Source organism: Dreissena polymorpha, chromosome 11 (genome assembly GCF_020536995.1).
Source record: "Dreissena polymorpha isolate Duluth1 chromosome 11, UMN_Dpol_1.0, whole genome shotgun sequence".
NCBI lineage: Eukaryota > Metazoa > Mollusca > Bivalvia > Myida > Dreissenidae > Dreissena > Dreissena polymorpha.
Genome location: NC_068365.1, coordinates 28,239,325 through 28,262,052, shown reverse-complemented (window position 1 = coordinate 28,262,052; position 22,728 = coordinate 28,239,325). Strand labels below are relative to the sequence as shown.

The 22,728-nt window shown below is 37.2% G+C and overlaps 1 protein-coding gene across 2 annotated transcripts in view; it reads right to left on the bottom strand.

Moving 5' to 3' along the window:
- Nucleotides 1-810: 810 nt before the first annotated feature.
- LOC127850821 (tubulin--tyrosine ligase-like protein 12) overlaps nucleotides 811-22,728 on the bottom strand; it is a 49,647-nt gene continuing 27,729 nt past the window's right edge. For both annotated transcript variants that reach the window (XM_052384157.1, XM_052384158.1), the window contains exons 2-15: nucleotides 16,713-16,852; nucleotides 16,120-16,198; nucleotides 15,255-15,340; nucleotides 14,190-14,226; nucleotides 13,341-13,500; nucleotides 12,815-12,948; nucleotides 11,170-11,357; nucleotides 8,464-8,682; nucleotides 7,672-7,783; nucleotides 3,973-4,127; nucleotides 3,361-3,445; nucleotides 2,994-3,062; nucleotides 1,822-1,960; nucleotides 811-1,080 (exon numbers count right to left, since the gene is read on the bottom strand). In XM_052384157.1, the coding sequence (XP_052240117.1) occupies nucleotides 920-1,080; nucleotides 1,822-1,960; nucleotides 2,994-3,062; nucleotides 3,361-3,445; nucleotides 3,973-4,127; nucleotides 7,672-7,783; nucleotides 8,464-8,682; nucleotides 11,170-11,357; nucleotides 12,815-12,948; nucleotides 13,341-13,500; nucleotides 14,190-14,226; nucleotides 15,255-15,340; nucleotides 16,120-16,198; nucleotides 16,713-16,852 (1,764 nt within the window). In that variant the 3' untranslated portion in view covers nucleotides 811-919. The remainder of the gene's footprint in view (nucleotides 1,081-1,821; nucleotides 1,961-2,993; nucleotides 3,063-3,360; nucleotides 3,446-3,972; nucleotides 4,128-7,671; nucleotides 7,784-8,463; nucleotides 8,683-11,169; nucleotides 11,358-12,814; nucleotides 12,949-13,340; nucleotides 13,501-14,189; nucleotides 14,227-15,254; nucleotides 15,341-16,119; nucleotides 16,199-16,712; nucleotides 16,853-22,728) is intronic.

Below are 22,728 nucleotides of genomic sequence, written 5' to 3'. Positions count from 1 at the left end.
TGAGGGAAATTCCTAAAATACATTACAATCTTCAAGTCTCTAACTATATAATCGCTAAAATATTAATATATTAATATTACATGTAAGTATGCAAAACAACATTGGATTTCTTATCATACATCAGATTTAAAAAAGTCACCAAAGTACAACTCAGGTTGAGATTTCCCCAGGGTTCTTTGTGAATATTGGCCAAGGTAAGCCACAAGTACAGGAAGATAACATAAAACAGTCATAATCTACTAGTTTCACAGACTTTGCCTTCAATCTAGTCTGGCAATCATAAAATGAGAAGCTTCATGCGAAAATAGGTCTTATGTCATATGTGGTCGGCAAAGTTCCAGACCAGCCTGATAAGTTGCTCAGTCTGGTAAGGAGCTGCCCTGACCCCTATAAAGTCACGCAAGGTTTTGAAGTCTCATAAGAAGAGGGGTAGCTCTTTACCAGCAAGACTGCTCAGGCTGGTCTGGAGCTAAGCTGGCCGCATATGGCATATTAACTATTTTGTCATGAATAATTTCATCATAATTTGCAAGAACATGTTTCAGCACTGTTTAACATGACTGCGCATGTGTTTAAATAGATCATTTATATGGCAAATAACAAAAATCATGTTAACCAGACTGCATATTTGTGTGAGGGAGTGAATTCTCTTACAAAATCATTGTAAGTGTATTATTTAGATAAGAATATTTGTTTGAGGGAAAGAAATGAGCTTAAAATGGCTGTTTCTATGACAACATCAGCCAGATGGTAACTTGAAAGATTCAGTCATTAACAAAATAATGAATCTGCAAATTTGACATAAAAAATTACATTTGTTAGAATGCGTCATAAACTATCTATCTTAAATCTCTCATAATACAGAATGACATCAAGAATTACTTTTGTTTGAATGCGTCAAAAACCATGAAATCCCGCATCACGAGGCCAACACTTTCACCCTCTCCTCGCGTCCCTCCAGATCTTCGTAGAAGAGAACGCTGAAGGCATCATTGAGCATCTCCGGGTATTCCTCCATCCAGCTCGTGTAGTCGCACGCAAAGTTCACCTCTGAGATGATTGGCTGCACGAATCTCTCACCTGTGATAGGAAAACAATTGGGGAATGTTAGATGAGATTGATACTGATATACAAATCCTCAGAATTCTGATTTTGTTTGCAAGTCAAGTAAAAGTTTCATGTTTTTTAATACGATTTTATGGTTGCGTTGCATTGAAAATCTCATCTTAGTACACAAATCTGTTCGTAATCATCAATTTCAGGATGATTTGTCTTCAACTTTGATGAAAATCTCACATAAAATGCAACTAGAAAATTATTCAATTGCCCTTTCCCAACTGTTTCTCAGGCAATTTGGCTGATCATCAAACTTGTCGGAGATATTATCCACACAATAACTAACCTAAAGTTTACAAAAACTGCTCTGCGATAATAATACTTTTAGACCAAATAGACAAAAGTTGTCCATTGATTGAACATAAAACAGTTGGCTATATTAACGTAACCAATACAGCTTGCTTTCATGCATGAGGGTCACCATAAAGTTAACAAAAACTACCCACCTTTCTCATTCTTGTCCCACTTAACAGCAGGTCTATTCCATAGATGGCTCTAGAGTGGGAAATTCCTTAGCAAAAACTACCCACCTTTCTCATTCTTGTCCCACTTCAAAAGCAGGTCTATTCCATAGATGGCCCTAGAGACCAGGAAATCCCCCAAGCAAAAACTACCCACCTTTCTCATTCTTGTCCCACTTCAACAGCAGGTCTATTCCATAGATGGCTCTAGAGAGCGGAAAATCCCTGAGAAAAAACTACCCACCTCTCTCATTCTTGTCCCACTTCAACAGCAGGTCTATTCCATAGATGGCCCTAGAGAGCGGGAAATCCCCGAGGCCTGCAGGGGGAGGCTTGCTGGAGGCTGCTTGGAACATTTCCAATAGTGCTCTATGTATGGACTCCTTTAATACAGACAATGAAAGCTCAAAACTCATGGCCAGTATTTACATGTATAAGCTCATTGAGAAATTCAAAAGTGAAATCTTCAAATCATATGTTCTGTTTGAACTGCACTACAGTCTAATTGCAATGGGATAAAATATTACTGGGTTTGGTAATATCAACATGTTTATTGTTATACAAGATCTCAACATAAAATAGTGCTTAAATGAGGAGTGTTATTTATCAAAGGAATTTCCCTTTGTCTAAGGGGCATTTGTGAATATTGAAAACAGAGAATGGTATTTTCTAAATATATTTGGAGAGGTTACTGGGATTGTATTGCGATTTTACAGTATCTAATTCAATATTCAACAAGAGATTGCCAAGCAATATGGTCCCCTAACGATGACACTCCACTATTGTCAGTAATTTTATTATATTTTTTTATTTGTTGCCATAGCAACCATAATTCTTGACGTAGGAACACAATGAATTGGCGTGCATAATCTCCATATTGCCAACTGTCCATGTTTTAAGTTTCATGAAAAACCATTAAGAACTTTTAAAGTTATCGCAGGATCCAGAAAAATGTGACGGACTGACAGACAGACTGACAGAGCGCAAACCATAGGTCCTCTCCGGTTTAACCGGTGGGGGACAACAAATTTTCATGAATGGCCACATGGCGAGAATACACTTCAGCCTCGCTCTGTGAAAAGGGGGTTTAATGCATGTGCTAAAAGTGTGGCCCCCAGATTAGCCTGTGCAGTCCGCACAGGCTAATCAGGGAGAACACTTTCAGCTTGTATGATATTTTTCGTTTACAGAAAGTCTCTTCTTAGCAAAAATCCAGTTTAGGGGGAAAGTGTCGTCCCTGTTGAAACTGTGTTGACTGCACAAGCTAATCTGGGACAACACTTTAAGCACATGCATTGAAACCCCTTTTCACAGAGTAAAGCCCATTTACATTGTAACATATTCAGAGGCTTTTAGTTTCTAGACAGTGATTCAAGTTTATTGATTTCATGAATTCAGAATCTCTCTACATTATACCTCTACAGTGCTCCACTTAATGTCAGGATTTTCTGCTTCAAAAGGCTCAATAAACTGCTCTGTATACATCTGAAATCAAAATTTATGTTCTTTTTATTTCAATAAAATAAATGACAACATGTAATTTACTTGAATCCTTTAAATCGACTTCACTTCTGGTTTAAAAGAAATCAATTATTTTTTTGTAATTTAAGAATGATAACAAACACTTGAATTTGTTAAGTTTGATCAGAAATGGTTGAAAATCAAACCTTTAAACCTCGAACCTAGTAAAAAGGTCTTTAATAAAATTTAACTTTGTATGGGACTAGAAATGCATGAAAACACGTATCTATGTGATGAAGTTTAAGAATGTACATGTTCATACCCCAGGTCTGTAGACATTAAACTCGTACAACCCAACGTAGGTAAGGTGGCGCAGCAAGTCATCAAAATCTGTCAGTGCATACTGCCTGCAAAACAAGAGGGGCTTTGAGATGATTATTAGATATAGGCTTGTATAGGCAAATTGTTACACATTGGTGTTATTTCAGTAATAATCAGGGGATACAATTCATCAAAACTCTTATACAGTTTCACAGAAAAGACTGAAAATCGTTTGGGAAATTTTATTATAAATATGACATACTTGCATTTAATTTTGTTTAAAAAAAATATACTATGAAAAAAATTATTTTCACAACATTGGACATTATGTTAGGAACTTAAATTCGTCAATCCGTCTACTGACGAAATATTAGAAAATCAATATTAATGGTTTCACAGTTCATTGATTCGCAACAAATGATTAAGTTTTAAAAATTCATCCAAACTTTGCATGGTATCATTTAAACTGCTGAGATCGTTAATAATACATATTAATGTTTCTTTTTTCCCCAAATAAAGATTTTATGCTTGTGGGAAATTTTCACACATATGGAAAAACTATCTACTAATTCTGCCGCAAAATTGCTTGAAAACAAATCCACTGCAGACTCACTTGTGTCCCCTGCGTACACTGAAGGGCTTGTACACGTATAGCTTCAGGGGGTTCACACTGGCCAGGAATGTCAGGAACCGGAAATCCACTTTCACATCAGACGCAATGTCTGCTCGGTGGATAGTCACACAGTCTGAGACGTACTTACAAGCGATCTGAAACATTCCCGGATAAGGTTAAATGTCTTTGTTTGTTTGTCATTCAACCACAGGGTTAGACATGAAATGAGTGATTCACTGCACATACTTAAATATATTCATCTCATGTACCCAAGCAGATACAAATGTTGCATTGAATTACATGTACAGTCCAACCCCTCTTAAGCAGCCAGTCAAGGGAAACAGCCAAACCGGATGCTTAAGCAGGGTGGCCTTTTAAGAGGGGGTTGGGTCATAGGGAGTCTAGAGTTGATGAGTGCATGACCAACTGTTCAATTTTTGTATAAACAAAATGGTAAATATGTGTACATGTACTAAACAATGTCTAGACTTAAAATAATTATATTTCTTCCTTTCTAAAGTCAGCTATAAAACAACATTTCCATTCAAAAAAATATTCTATTCATCTTTCTAATCATCATCATCATTAATATCATCCTCATCAGAATCAAGTCAATGAAAAAGAATCATTCTCATGATTCGTTGTTTACAGAATGCGCGTTGTATAGCCCCAATGCACTTAAGATGGGAACAGTTGTGAATCAGTTATGCGTGAATAACTCCCGTGTCAATCGATAGTTTAATTGGTTTATTGCAGTTTTATGTCTTTGTAATACCAACCGCACAAATTGGTCTTGACAGTGATCTCCTCCACGATAAAATCGTGGCCTGTTACTTAAGAGACTGATCATAGCAACCAGGTGTAATCCTACTGGTAATCGTGCTTTTCATGCATAATATTATAAAAACATTTATTTCGCCGCGTAAATGGTTTTATCAAAATTAATATTGAAATCATTGTAAATATAAAACAAATATAAATGTTTTGTTAAATTCCCAAATGAGAATCATAATTTGTAATCCGAAACACACTCCTCATTGATTTATGTTAACGAGACATTTACAAATTCAAGCATCAAAAAAGTCCCCATGTATTTCCTTCATGGTTCAAACAGAAATCTCAAACCTGAATTCAAGCACTTTTCAAGGACTTTTTAAGGCCAAATTTTCATTTTCAAGGCCGATTAACACAGTATATATCATTTATTTGCTTGAACACATTAAACTTATTTCACAATAACTCATACATGTTATTTATAGTCATTACATACAAATACACGTTATCCATCCTTAACTCAATGAGTCTCACATATGTATTTACTTTTTAAAGTTATTATAAACAAACACATTGTCTCTTTCTATGCTCACATCAAACAGACTAGTTCATTTTATTTAAACATAAGTCAGTTACTATTACATTTTGTATTTCACAGGGCTGTTGTTGTTTATGACTGTTTTAGATTCAACAGTTTTAACAATAGTACCTTCCTGTTTCACCATAAACACATTGCAGGAACCCTGTTTGCTTCTCAATTTCATGTTTTCTTTGTGGGTTTCCTCTTTATAGTGGCTTTTCAAAGCGCTTTCCCCCATTCCCCCGACACCAATGGTCTTCATATAGACCAAACATTGTGCTTTTCGAATGTCATTTGTTTTCTGTACCCAGGAATATTCATAAGTTTCGCGCAAAACATAACGATAAACGTCATTTTGACAACTTGTTTATGACCAGAAAATAGCGCCATGAATATTCATATTAAAAGAATGTTGACGTTTCGTATAAGTGGTAATTATTTAAGCATTTTTCTGCATTTCATCAGTGTTTATGACCAGAAAGTAGCGCCAGGAATATTCAGTTAACCACTCTGCTTTGAAACGACACTACCCCATCGCTGCATTTTGACTCGCGAGAAAATAAATCACAACGGAGAACCTCTGACCTAGTACACATAATCTGTGACGTGTACACTTAACGTTTCGTACCCAATAGTGTACAAAACTTATATTTCGTACTCAACATTTTGCGCAAAGGAATTTATGATAAATTTTCATAATATTTTCCTTAAGAACGATTAAAATTCATGGCAATGATAAAAGTAATTTTGAACAGAAATAGACATTTTCAAGGCTTTTTTACATGAAATAAGCACTTTTCAAGCACTTTTTCAAGGCCAACCTTAGTTCAAGGGCTTTTCAAGCCTAGGACTCGTTTTCAAGCGCTTTTCAAGCCGTGTGCGAACCCTGTCCTTTGTCCCGACAAAAGCGGGCGAAAATTATGCACCAATGTACAATGTCACGTCATACCCATGCGTGCGTGTATTGATTTTTGGATAAAAACTTTGTAGCACAGAGAACATGTAGAGCAGTTGATTTCGGTTATAAGTTGCGTTGTTCTTTTTAACTTTTAAATTAGCCGATAATTGTCATAAATGTGTGTGTGAAATAGTATGATTCAACAGCTACAAATAATCAATTATAAATTAAGAATCTCTTTTCCAGTACTAATAGATTATATTCGCATGTGCCGAAACAAAAAGATCAAACGGTCGCATATTGCTTTGAACCCGATAACCCGATAATCTGCCGCTAATTAATTGCAATTTGCAAACTGGCTGTCAAAATGTTTATCACACATCACGCTTCAGTACTGCAGAGCCTCGACCGCAGACTGGAAGAACATATCGATTTTTTCGCCGTTGCGTCCGTGTAATTTTGCCAGTGTACATGACTGATTGACTCGCGCGTCACCACTCATATGGGGGGGGGGGGGGGAGGGAATTTAGCATTTGGGATGCAAAATTGCTGGCCGCTGGCCGGAGAAACGAGATTACCGCTAAAGAGGGATGCATTATATAGTGTTTATCGACGGTCGCGGCACAGACTGGCCGCCTACACGGGGCGACCGGCGATGAGGGGTGACCGGAAGTAGGGGTTGGACTGTAGTTGAAAGTACGTTTTACTATTGCTGATATCTGTTAGAGTAACAAGCATTAAATCTTATTTAACTTTCCTTGAACAAATTGTCCTAATGAAAAGACAACAATAATTAAATCAACAAAATACTGTCTACAGATATCACAGCTTAGATTCATTTTCATATTGATGAAGAAAATCAAAGTTCTTTTTTAAAACGGCGAGGATGGTTCATTTTGCTAGCCTATATCCAGTATGGTTATTCAAAGATTCACATGCTCAGGCAGAGCCCTTGTATTTTAATCAAAGGTCTCAAATGTTGAATACCAGCCTAGTCACATGACTTATGTGAGGTTGTCATGAAATCATTTCTACATGCAGCCTTTCTCCACCTACATTTGACTGTGCAAAAGCTTGATAGGGTTAATAAACAGCACTTTAAAGACTGAAATACTGTCAAACAAGAGATGTGTTTGTCAGAAACACAATGCCCCCTATTGCGCCGCATTGAAGCCATATATTTGACCTTTGACCTTGAAGAATAACCTTGACCTTTCACCAATCAAAATGTGCAGCTCCATGAGATACACATGCATGCCAAATATCAAGTTGCTGTCTTCAATATTGCAAAAGTTATGACCAAGGTTAAAGTTTTGGTTAAAGTTTTGACACACACACACATACAATGACAGACAGGCCAAAAACAATATACCCCCGATCATTCGAGCCGCAGGCATAAAAAGGAAAAAAGATCTTAACAAACAACAAATTTCAACATAACACACACCTTTGGACCTGACTCTGTGATTCGCAGTATCTGGTTCAGGTTGTTGGTTACCGTGACGTCAGCAGAGTTGGAGAGGTTCCAGGGCTTCAATATCCAAACATTGTCCAGGCCCCTGGTGGACGAAATGCAATAGCAAGCAGGTTAATTTTGTTCAAAAATGTTTATTTAAAATCTTTTAAATTTCAAATTAAACAAGACTGTTGCCAAGCAATATATGTCCCCTACCAGCTCCACCATTGTCAGATTTTTTTATATATGTTGCCATAGCAACCAGAATTTTTGACGTTGGAACAAAATGAAATGACGTGCATAATGTCCGTATTTCCAATTATCCATATTTCAAGTTTCATGAAAAAAAAATGAAGTTATTGCAGGGTCCAGAAAAGTGTGACAGACTCACAGACTCACAGAAAGAGCGAAAAACCGGTACAGGACAACAAGATGCTGCATTCCATTAACGCATATGCCTCTATTGGAAGTATTGTCTGTATTGATAAATTGGCCCGTTATAATAAATCTTAGTCCAAAAATAGGTCAAGGTTTAGGTCAAATGGGGTCAGGTGATGTGGGGGGTGTCGATAGTGTTGAAAGACATCATCCATTCAAGTGTCAAAGCTATGAAGAAAACATTATTGATGTTATGCGAAAAGTGTCAATTAGGTTAAACTGGTGAAGAATTCTTGCACGACTTGAACACACACACTGTTGATGTTTCTTACAGCAATAAAATCACCATAAACTATTTTATGCAAAAACATCAACTGAGAAATTTTTTAGCACAACTCCACTTACTTATCTTCTCGGTGCTGGAAGTATGACACAAATTTGTCCAACTCAGTGTTCAGATTGTACGAGACTGGCAGCCATCTTGGCGACCCCTCAAGGGTTTCTGAGTTAATCCCGTTGGTTCCTGCCCGGCGACATATCACAGGCAGCAGATCCTTCACCGTGATGCACTGCTCGCTGGGAAACTGGTTGATGTAGCAGAACTTCCCATCACTGCATAGCGAGCTGGGGGAAATGTGTGAAACATTGTTTGTAAATACCATAAACAAAGGTCTTCTGCAATCATAATGTGCAAATACCATAAACAAATATGCAATCATACATGCACTGCCTTAATAAAACAAGAAACCGTTGGAGACGGGTGATGCTCCCCAAAGGTTTTTTTTTGTAGCAATATTGCACTATATATTCAGATAAAAGGAAACGTTTTTAGGTGAATAACTTTGGACAAATTAATACAATGGATGGTTTAGCAACTTAAAAATTTCAAAGGGCCATAACTCTCTAAATAAATCATCTAACCAGAACCCACTAATAACATGCGCATCTCCTCAAGGTAGTTAAGCTTCCCATAAAGCTTCATTGAATTCCAGTCAGTAGTTGGGGAGAAATAGCCCGGAAAGAATTGCACTAAATGTACAGTTTATAGAAAATTTCAAAGGGCCATAACTCTGTGAAAAATCATCCGACCATAAACCGGCTGATAATATGCACATCTCCTGTTGGTAGTGAAGCTTCCCATAAAGTTTCACTGAATTCCCATAATAAGTTGCTGAGAAATAGCTCGGACAAGAATTGCACTATATGTACACTGGAAAATTTTAAAGGGCCATAACTCTGTGAAAAAATCATCCAACAAGAACAGGCTGATAATATGCACATCTCCTCTTGGTAGTGAAGCTTCCCATAAAGTTTCATTGAATTCCCGTAATAAGTTGCTGAGAAATAGCTTGGACAAGAATTGCACTATATGTACAATGGAAAATTTCAAAGGGCCATAACTCTGTGAAAAATCATCAGACGAGACCCGGCTGATAATACACACATCTCCTCTTGGTAGTAAAGCTTTCCATAAAGTTTAATTGAATTCTGGTCATTAATTGCTGAGAAATAGCCCAGACAAGAATTGCACTATATGTACAGTTAATGGAAAATTTCAAAGGGCCATAACTTTGTGAAAAAATCATAAGACCAGAACCCGCTGATAATATGCACATCTACTATTGGTAGTGAAGCTTTCCATAAAGTTTCATTGAATTCCGGTCATTAGTTGCTGAGATATAGCCCGGACAAAAATTGTGCACGGACGGACGGAAACACGGACGCACGGACAGACAAAGCGGCGACCATATGCTCCCCCCAAATTTTTTTGGGGGAGCATAAAAAGCCTACTACTGTTAAACAAACCTACAATCACCAGTTTTTTGTTAAAATGTTGAATCTTCTTTAAACACATGATGAAATGGTATATAAAAAGTATTTTGACCAGATACAGATTAGCAATTCTAAGGTGTCAACATGTAATTGACAAAAGAGGATAGGCAATATATTGGCATAGTAGGATTGACGTAGACAAATAAAACTGCAATTAAAATATACTAGCATTAAAAATACATACAAACACAAGCGATGTGTTCGTCAGAAACAAAATGCCTCTTTGAAAAACAAATATTTTATTTTTTTACCTTTGACCTTGAAGGATGACCTTGACCTTGAACTTTCACCACTCAAAATGTGCAGCTTCATGAGAACGCCGCTTTGCAATTTTCTTTTATGACCGTTGACCTTGAAGGATGACCTTACCTTGAACTTCCACCACTCAAAATGTGCAGCTTCATGATAACGCCGCTTTTAATTTTTTTATATAAAATCTTTTACCTTTGACCTTGAAGGATGACCTTGACCTTTAAGGATGACCTTTACCTTGAACTTCCACCATTCAAAATGTGCAGCTTCATGAGAACACCGCTTTTTTTTTTTACCTTTGACCTTGAAGGATGACCTTGACCTTGAACTTCCACCACTCAAAATGTGCAGCTTCATGAGAACGCCGCTTTGAAATTACTTTTTTTTTTTACCTTGAAGAGTGACCTTGACCTTGAACTTCCACCACTCAAAATGTGCAGCTCCATGAGATACACATGCATGCCACATATCAAGTTGCTATCTTCAATATTGAAAAAGTTATTGCCAATGTTAAAGTTTTCGGACGGACAGACGCCATATATTTGACATTCGACCTTGAAGGATGACCCTGACCTTCACCTTTCACCACTCAAAATGTTAAGCTCCATGAAATACACATGCGTGCCAAATATCAAGTTGCTATCTTCAATAGTAAAAAAGTTATGGCCAATGTTAAAGTTTTTTTCAGACGGACAGACTGACATACTGACTGACGGACAGTTCAACTGCTATATGCCACCCTACCGGGCGCATAAAAATATGAGCATCATTCTGGGAAAATGGGGCTTAATGCATGTGCCTTATATGTCGTCCAAGATTAGCCTGTGCAGTCTAATCAGGTATGACACTTTCAGCTTTCATGGCATTTTCCCTAGAAAGAATTTATCTTCTAAACAAAATTTCCACTGTAGGCGAAAAGTTTCATCCTGATAAGCCTGTGCAGTCTGCACAGGTGATCTGGACTGCACTTTACGCACAAGCATTAAGCCCTGTTTTCCCAGAATGCAGCACATATGTCCCTCTTACCAGTAATCCTTGAAGCTCTGTCTGGTCCAGATGATGTCAGCCTCCTCCCCGGTGTCCACCATCTCAAAGCGTGGGTCCGTTAGCTCCGGTGCCTTAGGGTAGTCCAGACAGACCCGCACCTTCCTGTCGCTGGGCAGAGGGGGAACTGGACCCACCTTCTCGGGAACCGTCTCCATGATACGATGAGCCTGCAAGAGGTGATATTTGAAGCTCAATGACGCGGTTTTAAATTATTCGCCGTCTAAGAAAAAAAAGGTTGAATGCATGTGCATAAAGTGTTGTCCCAGATTAGCCTCATAGCCTGTGAAGTCTGCACAGGCTGATCAGGGACAGAACTTTTGCTTTTATTGAATTTTTCAGTTAAAAGAAATCTCTTCTGTGCAAAAATGCAGTTTGGACGGAAAGTGTTGTCCCCCATTTGCATGTGCAAACTGAACAGGCTCATCTGGGAAGACATTTTATTGATATGCATTTAGCTCAATTTTTAAGTATGAGGCTAAAAAATTTGCACTGACACTTTATGCACTGAGACTAAATGGCAGAACTTTTTTCTTGATTCCGGGATGGCAAAGCCTTCTATTTTGAAGGAAATATATCAATAAAACTGAAAAAAGGCGACAAAATGTCCATGGTTAACTTCAACTTTGGGGAAAATTGTGTTATTGAAAAGAAAATCAATTGGGTGAAGAGGCCTACATAAGGCCCCTGCAAAAGATGGGAAAATGCCCTGAAGTGTATGCCTCAGCACACAGGCTAAGATTTTGTATTGTTTTGCCAATTCAGATTCAAAGCATTTCAAATGAAAAACTAAAGCTCAAACTTCTTAGTTTAATAATAACATTTTATTAATAGTTCAAGATCATTCCTAAGACACTTAGATCTGGGTTTTCACAAGAAAGGGACTAAAGAGGGTATCTAAAAGTATAAGGGTAACCATCATGCAATCAACCTTAAATAACATAGCTTCAAACTGTAATATTCTATGATCTTAGCACTGCCCTCCTTTGATAGCTGATTTTGGAAATACAGTCAAAACTAACTAAACAGTCAATAGAGAATTATGGTCAATTGCAGACAACAGTCAGTCTGGATTCCCATTGACGAAAATCACTCTAAATTACATTTGAGAGTAACGGTCAATTGTCCATAACGGCCAGTGGCCAGTATATTTTGCTCCGAAAGTCTTGTTTGAACTGAAAACAATGGTCACGTGTCAGTCGTTTTGAATTGTGAAAAGTAAAAACACAAAGCATCATTTCATGTTGAAGTCTTTACTGATATCTGAGATATAGCCCTGAAAAGTTACATCATACAAAAACCCAATGGGCAATAACTCTTATTTAAGAAAGTGTAGGGTTATGGTTCATGTGCATGGCACTTCTCCTCAATGATATATATACACCTATGAAGTTCCATGTTGATATCTTAAATAGTTTCTGAGATATAGCCATAAAAAGTTTTGTGACAGATGGACGGACTGATGGAATGACAGACTGACCAATGGACGGACAAAGCCAATGCTTTATCCCTCTGCCTTTGGCAGGGGATTATAAAAAGGTTCAGACTTACACATTTCTTGGTACTTAACTACTATGATAATAGTACACTACTAAGATAGCCATTTCTGAAACTTTCTGAAACATACTGAAAAAAAGTCGTCTTTTGGCTCTGGCTGCTGGTACGATGTTTCTCGCAAATCATGGTGTATCCATGGCAACAACATCGCCTTGCGTCGCTCAGGGTGCTGAATATTCGGGATATAGTCACGTGTAACCTCCTCTGTAAAAGTATGATAAAAGTTTATGAACATAAGAAAGTCTGAGTTGAGTTATAAGTGGATTTTTTTTATGTTTACTGAGAAATAACAAGTTTGTTCCTTTCAAACGAAACATGCTTTGTCTAGTGGGCCTCAAATGTTAAGATATCAGAAACACACAAAATAATTGTGTACAATTTTGTCCTAAAGGCTCATCAGGAAAGACACGTTCCTTTTTTATGGATATTTTAATTAATATGATTTTTTTCTGAATAAAAATCCAGTCTATGTTGAAAAAGTCTTCCCTGATTAGCCTGTGCAGACTAGACTGCGCAGGCTTATCAGGGACAACACTTTACACAATGCATTAAGCCCCATTTTCCTAAAGCGTTACACACATATTACACAGCAGTACCTCCATTTTCCAGATCTCTGACAGGCCAGATGATAGAGAAGGCCGTCTGCTGGGGCCCATATAAGAAAGGGGCCATCTTGAATGTGGGCATGTCTGAATGCTGTATCCGCGAGCCAAACTCGTCCATGATATACCACAGAGGCAGGCGCTCGTTTGTTCCCTAGAACAGTAAGCAATGTCACTGTTTGGAATGTTTAGTTAAGCCGAAGGACTCATAAACATGGTTCAATATCCTTTGTATTAAGCATGGACTTAAAATACGGTAATCTAAAGAATCAGGGCACAAAATCTAGTGGTATTTGTAACAATCAAGAACATTTTATTGTAGTTAGTTCGGACAATGAAATCTTAGGTTTAAAAATAAAATATTTTAACATACCAGTATCTGAATCATGACAAAGAATATTCAAATACCATTTCAGTATTCGTTCCCATCCAAAGTTATTTATCAGCATAGGAACAAGAACATATTTTATTGACTATAAATCTGAGGGATCAAAATGGGCAATAACTCTCTGACAAATCATTGAAACAGAATGACATGTTATCAGCACATGTACATCCTTTCACTATAATGTATATCAAGTATTATCAAATTCCAATGTCCATAGGGCATAACATATTAAATGTAATGATCAAGTTGTTTTGAGTTATGTATCAATGTATCAATAGAAGATTAATTGCTGTTGAATGCTTTACAATTGAGCTTAACTTGGAAACACTTATTTTAATCTATATGCTCTTAAGTATTGCCCGTCTTTCTAAGCTTGTAAAATACATCTTAATGGAATATCATTAAGCATATTTCATTTTCTTTCTGAACATACTTAAAACAAATAGCAGACTTACCAGTTCGTAATTGCCAATACTGTACGTGTTGTTAAACCTGGAAATATTAAAAATAATTTGTATTAGTACATTCCATTGTGCACTACGCATATAGTCATGGAAATTTTATCAAGTGGTTTCTTTAAGCAGGTGGATTCTTAATGGTCAATAGATTGATGGTCAGTTCTTCTCATTATAATTGTATACATATTTCAAATAGATTGGTAATTATCATCATCATCATGGGATTATTTGAAAAAACATCAACAGCAAAAACCAAGGTTTACAAGAGCACCGCATAACGGGTGCCACGCTTGGCTGCGGGTGCAGTTTTGAATAAATGAAAGCTTGTAAGAATTATTTTATTTAGAGGTCAGTGACCTTGACCTTTGACCTAGTGACCCAAAAATGGGTGTGGCATGGAGAACTCATCAAGGTGCAGCTACATATGAAGTTTCAAAGTTGTAGGTTGAAGCACTTTGATTTTAGAGCCAATGTTCAAAACCTTAACAAAATGTTAAGGTTTTAGCACGACGCGGACGGCAGACACGACACGACGAGCTGGCTAAGACAATACCTCGGGTTTTCTCCGAAAACAGCCAAGCTAACAAGAGTAATAAAGGGGGAGGAAGATTGTGTCCAGGAAACAGTGGGGAGTGGCGTGTTATGTCCAGAAATTAAGACAGAAGGGGATAATTATGCCATGGATTCAGGGAGTGAATGAGGGGGGGGGGGGGGGGGGGGGGTGGGGTGTAAATGATTCAGAATAAAGTAGTGGATCATGTCAGGTTAGAGGGAGAAAAGGAAGATTATCTCCAGGATAAACAGGGGGGGGGGGGGGGGGGGAGGTCTTGGATTAAAGGGGAAGGAAGGAGATAAGCATCATGTCTAGGATTCAAGGGAAGATTATTTCCAGGATTAAGGGGGCAGTCCTTGGATTAAAGGGGAGGAAAGGAGGTAAGCATCATGTCTAGGATTCAAGGGAGAAAGCGAAGATTATTTCCAGGATTAGGGGAAAAGTTCTTGGATCAAATGGGAAGGTAGGAGGTAAGCATCATGTCTACGATTCCCCAGCCAAGCTCTCACCTCCACATTTCCTGCAAGATCTCATCTATGACCTCCTTCTCCTCTCGCCCATCGCTGTCAATGTCCATCAGAAGGCACATCCGGTCCTGCCGAGATCACAAACACACGGCTAGACACTTGCACTTTATCCCTGTCCCGCTCAGATTCAAAGTGAAAATGGCTATAGACAACCAGCATGAAACCAGAACAGCCTGCATGTAACTCCCAGTCTGTTAAGGTTTTATGCTGTTTGCTGCTCATCAGCATCTTGGGGTTTAAAAGTTAGCAATTAAATTTAGTAAGAAAGGTTTTTAATTTAATTTGATTTTTTAAGGCACTACTATCATGTCAAAATGTGTACCTGACAGGGTTAACATTATGGCTTGTTTACAACTGAACAGTACAGCTAGATCACAATAGCCTGATGCTTGTTTACACTTATAGCTTTAATTATGTCCTTGAAATGTTTCTTACATGTATACTTGCTTTTAGTCATGGTCTTATTTTACAGAAATTTGAATTCCACTCTCCATCATCCTTACTTAAAGAATTACCCTAACTCCAACATTTTTCTTAAAAATAAATTACCAAGCATTCAAGAAACAAGAACATCTTAAGACCTAACCTTGATTCTCTTTGTGATTAGGGTCTGATATCCACTGCATTTGGAAAAGGATTTCTTGTTACATTTTCTTTTAAAGTGGAATTAAGAAACTTCAAAAACGCAAGTTGCTATTGAACAACATTCATTTTTTTGAAATTTTTATTTCAGATAACAACATATTTTGTATACATTATAAGTTTTGGGTTATTTTTGTTATTGTGGAGGAACTTTTCAGCACAAATAGACTCTGTTTATGACAGATGGAGATCCCTGCTAACTTACCTTTAAGCTCGGAACTTGAGTCAAATACTGCCGCGCCTCATGCTGCCTGTACGTCCAGGCATGGTCTATCAGGTATATGCTATGATAGAAACAAATTTATAGTCATTTCCATTCATTAATTAAAATCTACATCCCCAAAAATTGTATTTATATTATTCAGTATCTGCACTTTAAAACCTGGTTTTAATCATTGCAATGTATTAATATGTACAATCAAAAACATAAATGACTTTACATGTAACTGTTGAAATTATTGAAATATAAAGGAACCCTAATAGCAGAGTTACAATTGTATGTAAACTGACCAGCTGAGCTATTGTTTGAAGTGTATTTTTTACGTGTATCTCTTTGCAATTATTTTCTAAATGATGCATGTTAAAATCATCAAATGAGATCAGGGTGGCGCAGTGAATATGGTGTCCGCCTCAGAAAATCCAAGATTCAAATCCAACCATGGGAGCATTTTCCAGATGTTCTACTTATGACCCAAAGTACTGGTTATACCCATGAAAAACACTCGTAAGTGTCTCAACAACCCTAAGGCTTTGATGCAATCAAGCAAAAATAATCAGGTTCATCACTACAAATCCTACTGTCTTTCGTCCATGCTCTTGATTCTGCCCTCACAGTTGACGACCACTCTCCAGCTTCGCGGACTGGGTTCATCATTCTCCTCCCCCTCCTCCTCATGTTCCACTAATTGTATCTGGAAAGCATTGCCCGCATCAAAAACCTGAAACAAAATTTGGAAATTTTTAGAGAACAAGAGATGTGTTCGTCAGAAACACAATGCCCCCTATTGCGCCACTTTGGAAAAAAAATCATTTTTTGTTTTGTTTTTTTGACCTTTGACCTTGAAGGATGACCTTGACCTTGGACTTCCACCACTCAAAATGTGCAGCTTCATGAGAACGCCGCTTTGAATTTAAACAAAATAAAATTTACCTTTGACCTTGAAGGATGACCTTAAACTTCCACCACACTATCAAGTTGCTATCTTCAATATTGAAAAAGTTATGGCCAATGTTAAAGTTTTCGGACAGACAGACGCCATATATTTGACATTTGACCTTGAAGGATAACCTTGACCTTCAACTTTCACCACTCAAAATCTTCAGCTCCATGAGATACACATGCATGCCAAATATCAAGTTGCTATCTTCAATAGTAAAAAAGTTATGGCCAATGTTAAAGTTTTTGGGCGGACGGACAAACACCATATATTTGACATTTGACCTTGAAGGAATACCTTGACCTTTCACCACTCAAAATGTGCAGCTCCGTGAGATGCACATGCATGCCAAATATCAAGTTGCTATCTTCAATATTGAAAAAGTTATGGCCAATGTTAAAGTTTTCGGACGAACAGACGCCATATATTTGACATTTGACCTTGAAGTATGACCTTGACCTTTCACCACTCAAAAGGTTCAGCTCCATGAGAAACACATGCATGCCAAATATCAAGTTGCTATCTTCAATAGTGAACAAGAGTGCCAAACTGTCACAAGGTATGCCCGTTAGAAGGTTTTGGACACCATGCTCAATGCTTGAAATGCACTAAGTGACCTCAAGACCTAGTTATTGACCCAGCATGACCCATATTTGAACTTGACCTAGATATCATTTAGACGTAACATCTGACTAAATTCGGTGAAGATCAGATGAAAACTACTTCAATTAGAGAGCGGACACCATGCTATATGCTTGAAATGCACTAAGTGACATCGTGACCTCGTTTTTGACCCGGCATGTCCCATATTGAACTTGACCTACATATCATCTAGACACATCTTCTGACCAAATTAGGTGAAGATCAGATGAAAACTACTTCAATTAGAGAGCGGACACCATGCTTAATGCTTGAAATGCACTATGTGACCTCATGACCTTGTTTTTGACCCTGCATGACCCATAATTAAACTTGACCTACATATGACCCATATTTAAACTTGACCTATAAATCATCTAGACACAACTTCTGACCAAATTAGGTGAAGATCGGATGAAAACTACTTCAATTAGAGAGCAGACACCATGCTAAATGCTTGAAATGCACTAAGTGACCTCATGACCTCATTTTTGACCCTGCATGACCCATATTTGAACTTGACTTACATATCATCTAGACACAACATCTGACCAAATTAGGTGAAGATCGGATGAAAACTACTTCAATTAGAGAGTGGACACCATGCTAAATGCATGAAATGCACTAAGTAACCTCATGACCTCATTTTAGACCTGGCATGACCCATATTCGAACTTGACCTACATATCATCCAGACACAACTTCTGACCAAATTAGGTGAAGATCGGATAAAAACTACTTCAATAAGAGAGCGGACACCATGCTAAATGCTTGAAATGCACTAAGTGACCTTGTGACCTAGTTTTTGACCCGGCATGACCCATATTTGAACTTGACCTACATATCATCTAGACACAACTTTTGACGAAGTTTGATGAAGATTGGGTGAAAACTACTTCAATTATAGAGCAGACACCATGCTTAATCCTTGAAATGTACTAAGTGACCCCGTGACTTAGTTTTTGACCCAGCATGACCCTTATTCGAACTTGACCTAGATATTGTCTGGACACAACTTCTGACTAAGTTTGGTGAAGATCGGATGAAAACTATTTGAATTAGAGAACAGGCACTGCTGCGGACGCCGCCTGCCCGCATAGGGTGAAACTATAATACGTCCCGTTTTTAAAAAGCGTATAAAAAGTTATGGCCAGCCAAATATCTAGATGCTATCTTCAATAGTGAAAAAGTTATGTCCAATGTTACAGTTTTTTTCGGACGGACGGACAGACTGACTGACATACTGACTGACGGACAGTTCAACTGCTATATGCCACCCTACCGGGGGCATAAAAACATTTCGCTTGACGATTTCAAGAGCAATGACTGCCAACCCGTGGGGTAAAATGTACTGCCTAAACCTGTAGGTCTGCAGGAGAAGTGGAAGACCAACTATTTTATCCTTACCTCCCGACTCTTAGCCTTATCATCACGTTCTCATCACGAAAACAAAGAAAAAGTCAGTTTAAATAAAATTTGTTGTTTCTGTCCGTACAAGCAGAGAACACATATATTCACAAGCATGCAACACATTTCTTGCTATAATGATTTGAGAAAAATTTATTTAAAATCCCATATTGGTGGCGATATCATTGTAAAATAATGTTCTGATCAAGTTTAATGAAGATTGGACTAAAAATGTGACTTCAAGACCGTTAACAAAGTTTCATTAAAGCCATATAAGGAAAACTGCCCCAACCCACAGCTGCTATGTTTTGAACCACAACCATTTTTATAAACTTTCCAGCTATCATAAGCACAAATGTACTTATCAAGTTTCATCATGATTGGCCCAAAATTATTCCTTCTAATTTCACTTACAGAATTTGTTTTTCCTTCTTTAGCAAGGGCCTTAATCACTTCCTAAAAGAGAATTTTTTTTAAATAATGCAATTTTCCCCAAATTTTAGGCTTACTTTGTTCTCTAAATGAGATGTATAATTACATTGTGAACGACTGTCTAACCAAATTATGCAAGTAATATATTTCGTCAAATATGAAAAAGATCTGAAACAAGATGTGTTTGTGAAACACAATGTCCCCCTATATGATGTTTGACCTTGTAGGATGACCTTGACCTTGACCCTTCACCACTCAAAATGTGCAGCTCCATGAGATACACATGCATTTCAAATATTAAATTGCTAGCTTCAATATTGCAGAAGTGACATTACATGAGCAATTTTGACCCATATATTTGACCTTGAAGGATGACCTTGACCTTACACCACTCAAAATGTGCAGCTCCATGAGATACACATGCATGCCAAATATCAAGTTGCTATCTTCAATATTGCAAAAGTATTCATAAAATTAGCAATTTGGGCCACATATATTTGACCTCTGACCTTGAAGGATGACCTTGACCATTCACCACTCAAAAGGTGCAGCTTCATGAGATACACATGCATGCCAAATATCAAGTTGCTATCTTCAATATTGCAAAAGTACTCATGAAATGAGCGATTTTGGCCACATATATTTGACATCTGACCTTGAAGGATGACCTTGACCTTGACCTTTCACCACTCAAATTGTGCAGCTCCATGAGATACACATGCATGCCAAATATCAAGTTGCTATCTTGAATATTGAAATACTGCAAAAGTGTACATGAAATGAGTGATTTTGACCCATATATTTGACCTTTGACCTTGAAGGATGACCTTGACCTTTCACCACTCAAAATGTGCAGCTCCATGAGATACATATGCATGCCAAATATCAAGTTCCTATCTTCAATATTGCAAAAGTTATTGCAAATGTTAAAGTTGGCACAAACCAACCAACCAACCAACAGACCAACCAACAGACCAACAGACAGGGCAAAAACAATATGTCCCCCACTACTATAGTGGGGGACATAAAAATTTGCCTCCAATCGGGACAGGGCATACCCACTGTACATGTGTATATCGACTTCGTCAAGTCACCTATTTTCACCACGTACATGCACAGATTGTTCCATGCAACATTTTCTGAGAATTGTGAAAAAGTAAAAAAAACTTTCTTTAAAATAAATCAAATACATGAAAGTTTTGTTTACACTAGCCTAGTCGTCTGCAATTAACATGCAAGTTTAATTAAGAGTACTGAAAAAAATGAATGGAATAGGGGTAAATTTGGATTATAGGTTCACAAAGGGTTGAAATATGCCCTGTTTCAGAATTCAATGAATTTACTTTTATCTTATAGGGCAAACTATTGTATATAGGAAAACAACAGATTTATGATTAGTATCGCTTTATTATGCCATGGTTGCTATGGCAACATAATAAATACGTGAGAATATTTGTTATGGTATATAAATATCAATTGCAAACGTATATATATACATTATACGTCATCATGAAAATTATAAAATTGTACATGAGTATTGAATACACACAGCATGTTGTGAAAAAGCAACAAATAGTTGTTGATTGTCATGGTAACGAGTAAGACATTGACATTTTTCTACATTTTTTGTCAAAGAAATCAAAGAATGTTAAGAATAATTTAACATGCACAGCATACTTTGCCTAAGGCATACCCAATTGATCGGATTATATGCAGGTAAGTTTTAATTAATAATTTCTGAAACTACAATTGTGGTTTCCATGGAAACAATTTAAATGTATATGATATATGTCACTTTTTAAAGTAAATATCGATCGGCAAGCAAAATAAACCGAACAACAAATATATCTTAATTATTGTATTATTCAATTTTTTAAAAACTGCAATAAAAAATGAATCTTTGATGATTAAGATGTTACCATGGTAACGGATTTTTAAATAGAATGCAAACAAGGGACAAAATTGTCACAAAACCAGGTTTTCATTGTGAAAAAAAAATCTGATAAAGGGAGAAAACTCAAACTGAACTTTTGAAATGACCAAAAAAAATTAACCCCCTTTGTAAGTTTTTTTTTTTTTTAAATCTATTTTTAGTCGTGGCGACCTTGACATTGGAGATATTGACGTGATTCTTTCGTGGGACACACCGTCCCATGATGGTGAACAAATGTGCCAAATGATTTTAAAATCTCACAATGAATGACATAGTTATGGCCAGGACAAGCTCATTTATGGCCATTTTTGACCTTTGAACTCAAAGTGTGACCTTGACCTTGGAGATATCGACGTAATTATTTCGCGCGACACACCGTCCAATGATGGTGAACAAATGTGCCAAATGATTTTAAAATCTGACGATGAACGACATAGTTATGGCTCGGACAAGCTCATTTATGGCCATTTTTGACCTTTGAACTCAAAGTGTGACCTTGACCTTGGAGATATCGACGTAATTATTACGCGCGACACACCGTCCAATGATGGTGAACAAATGTGCCAAATGATTTTAAAATCTGACAATGAACGACATAGTTATGGCCCGGACAAGCTTATTCCGCCAGCCCGCCAGCCCGCCAGCCAGCCAGCCAGCCCGCCAGCCAGCCAGCCCGCCAGCCCGCCCGCATTCGCCAATCTAATAACCAGTTTTTTCCTTCGGAAAACCTGGTTAACAAATAATGTACATACTAAATACAAGCTTAACATCAAGTATCCGGTTGGAATTTTAAAATAATAAACCAGTTACCCAGTCTTACATTATGATAACAATTTGTTATAATGCACAATACTTCATGGTATTACATATCATAAACAACAGTATTTTATACAAGATTTGACGTCTTCAGCGTTACAAACGCATCAACGTATCAAAATGTTACTGACATAAGCAGTCCTGCATATGATAACAATTTGTTATAATGCACAATACTTCATGGTATTAAATATCATAAACAACAGTATTTTATACAAGATTTGAAGTCTTCAGCGTTACAAACGCTGTCCTGCATATACCTTAATTACGTCAAATAACGTTCAAATGTCTAATCTAATCTATGAGTGTATACTTTTCACTTCACAGACAACGGATTTTAGTTATGTAACGAAATGATACAATATTACATTTAAGTATTCCTATCATCCCAAAAAGATTAACTTTATTGTTTATTTATTACATCTTTACT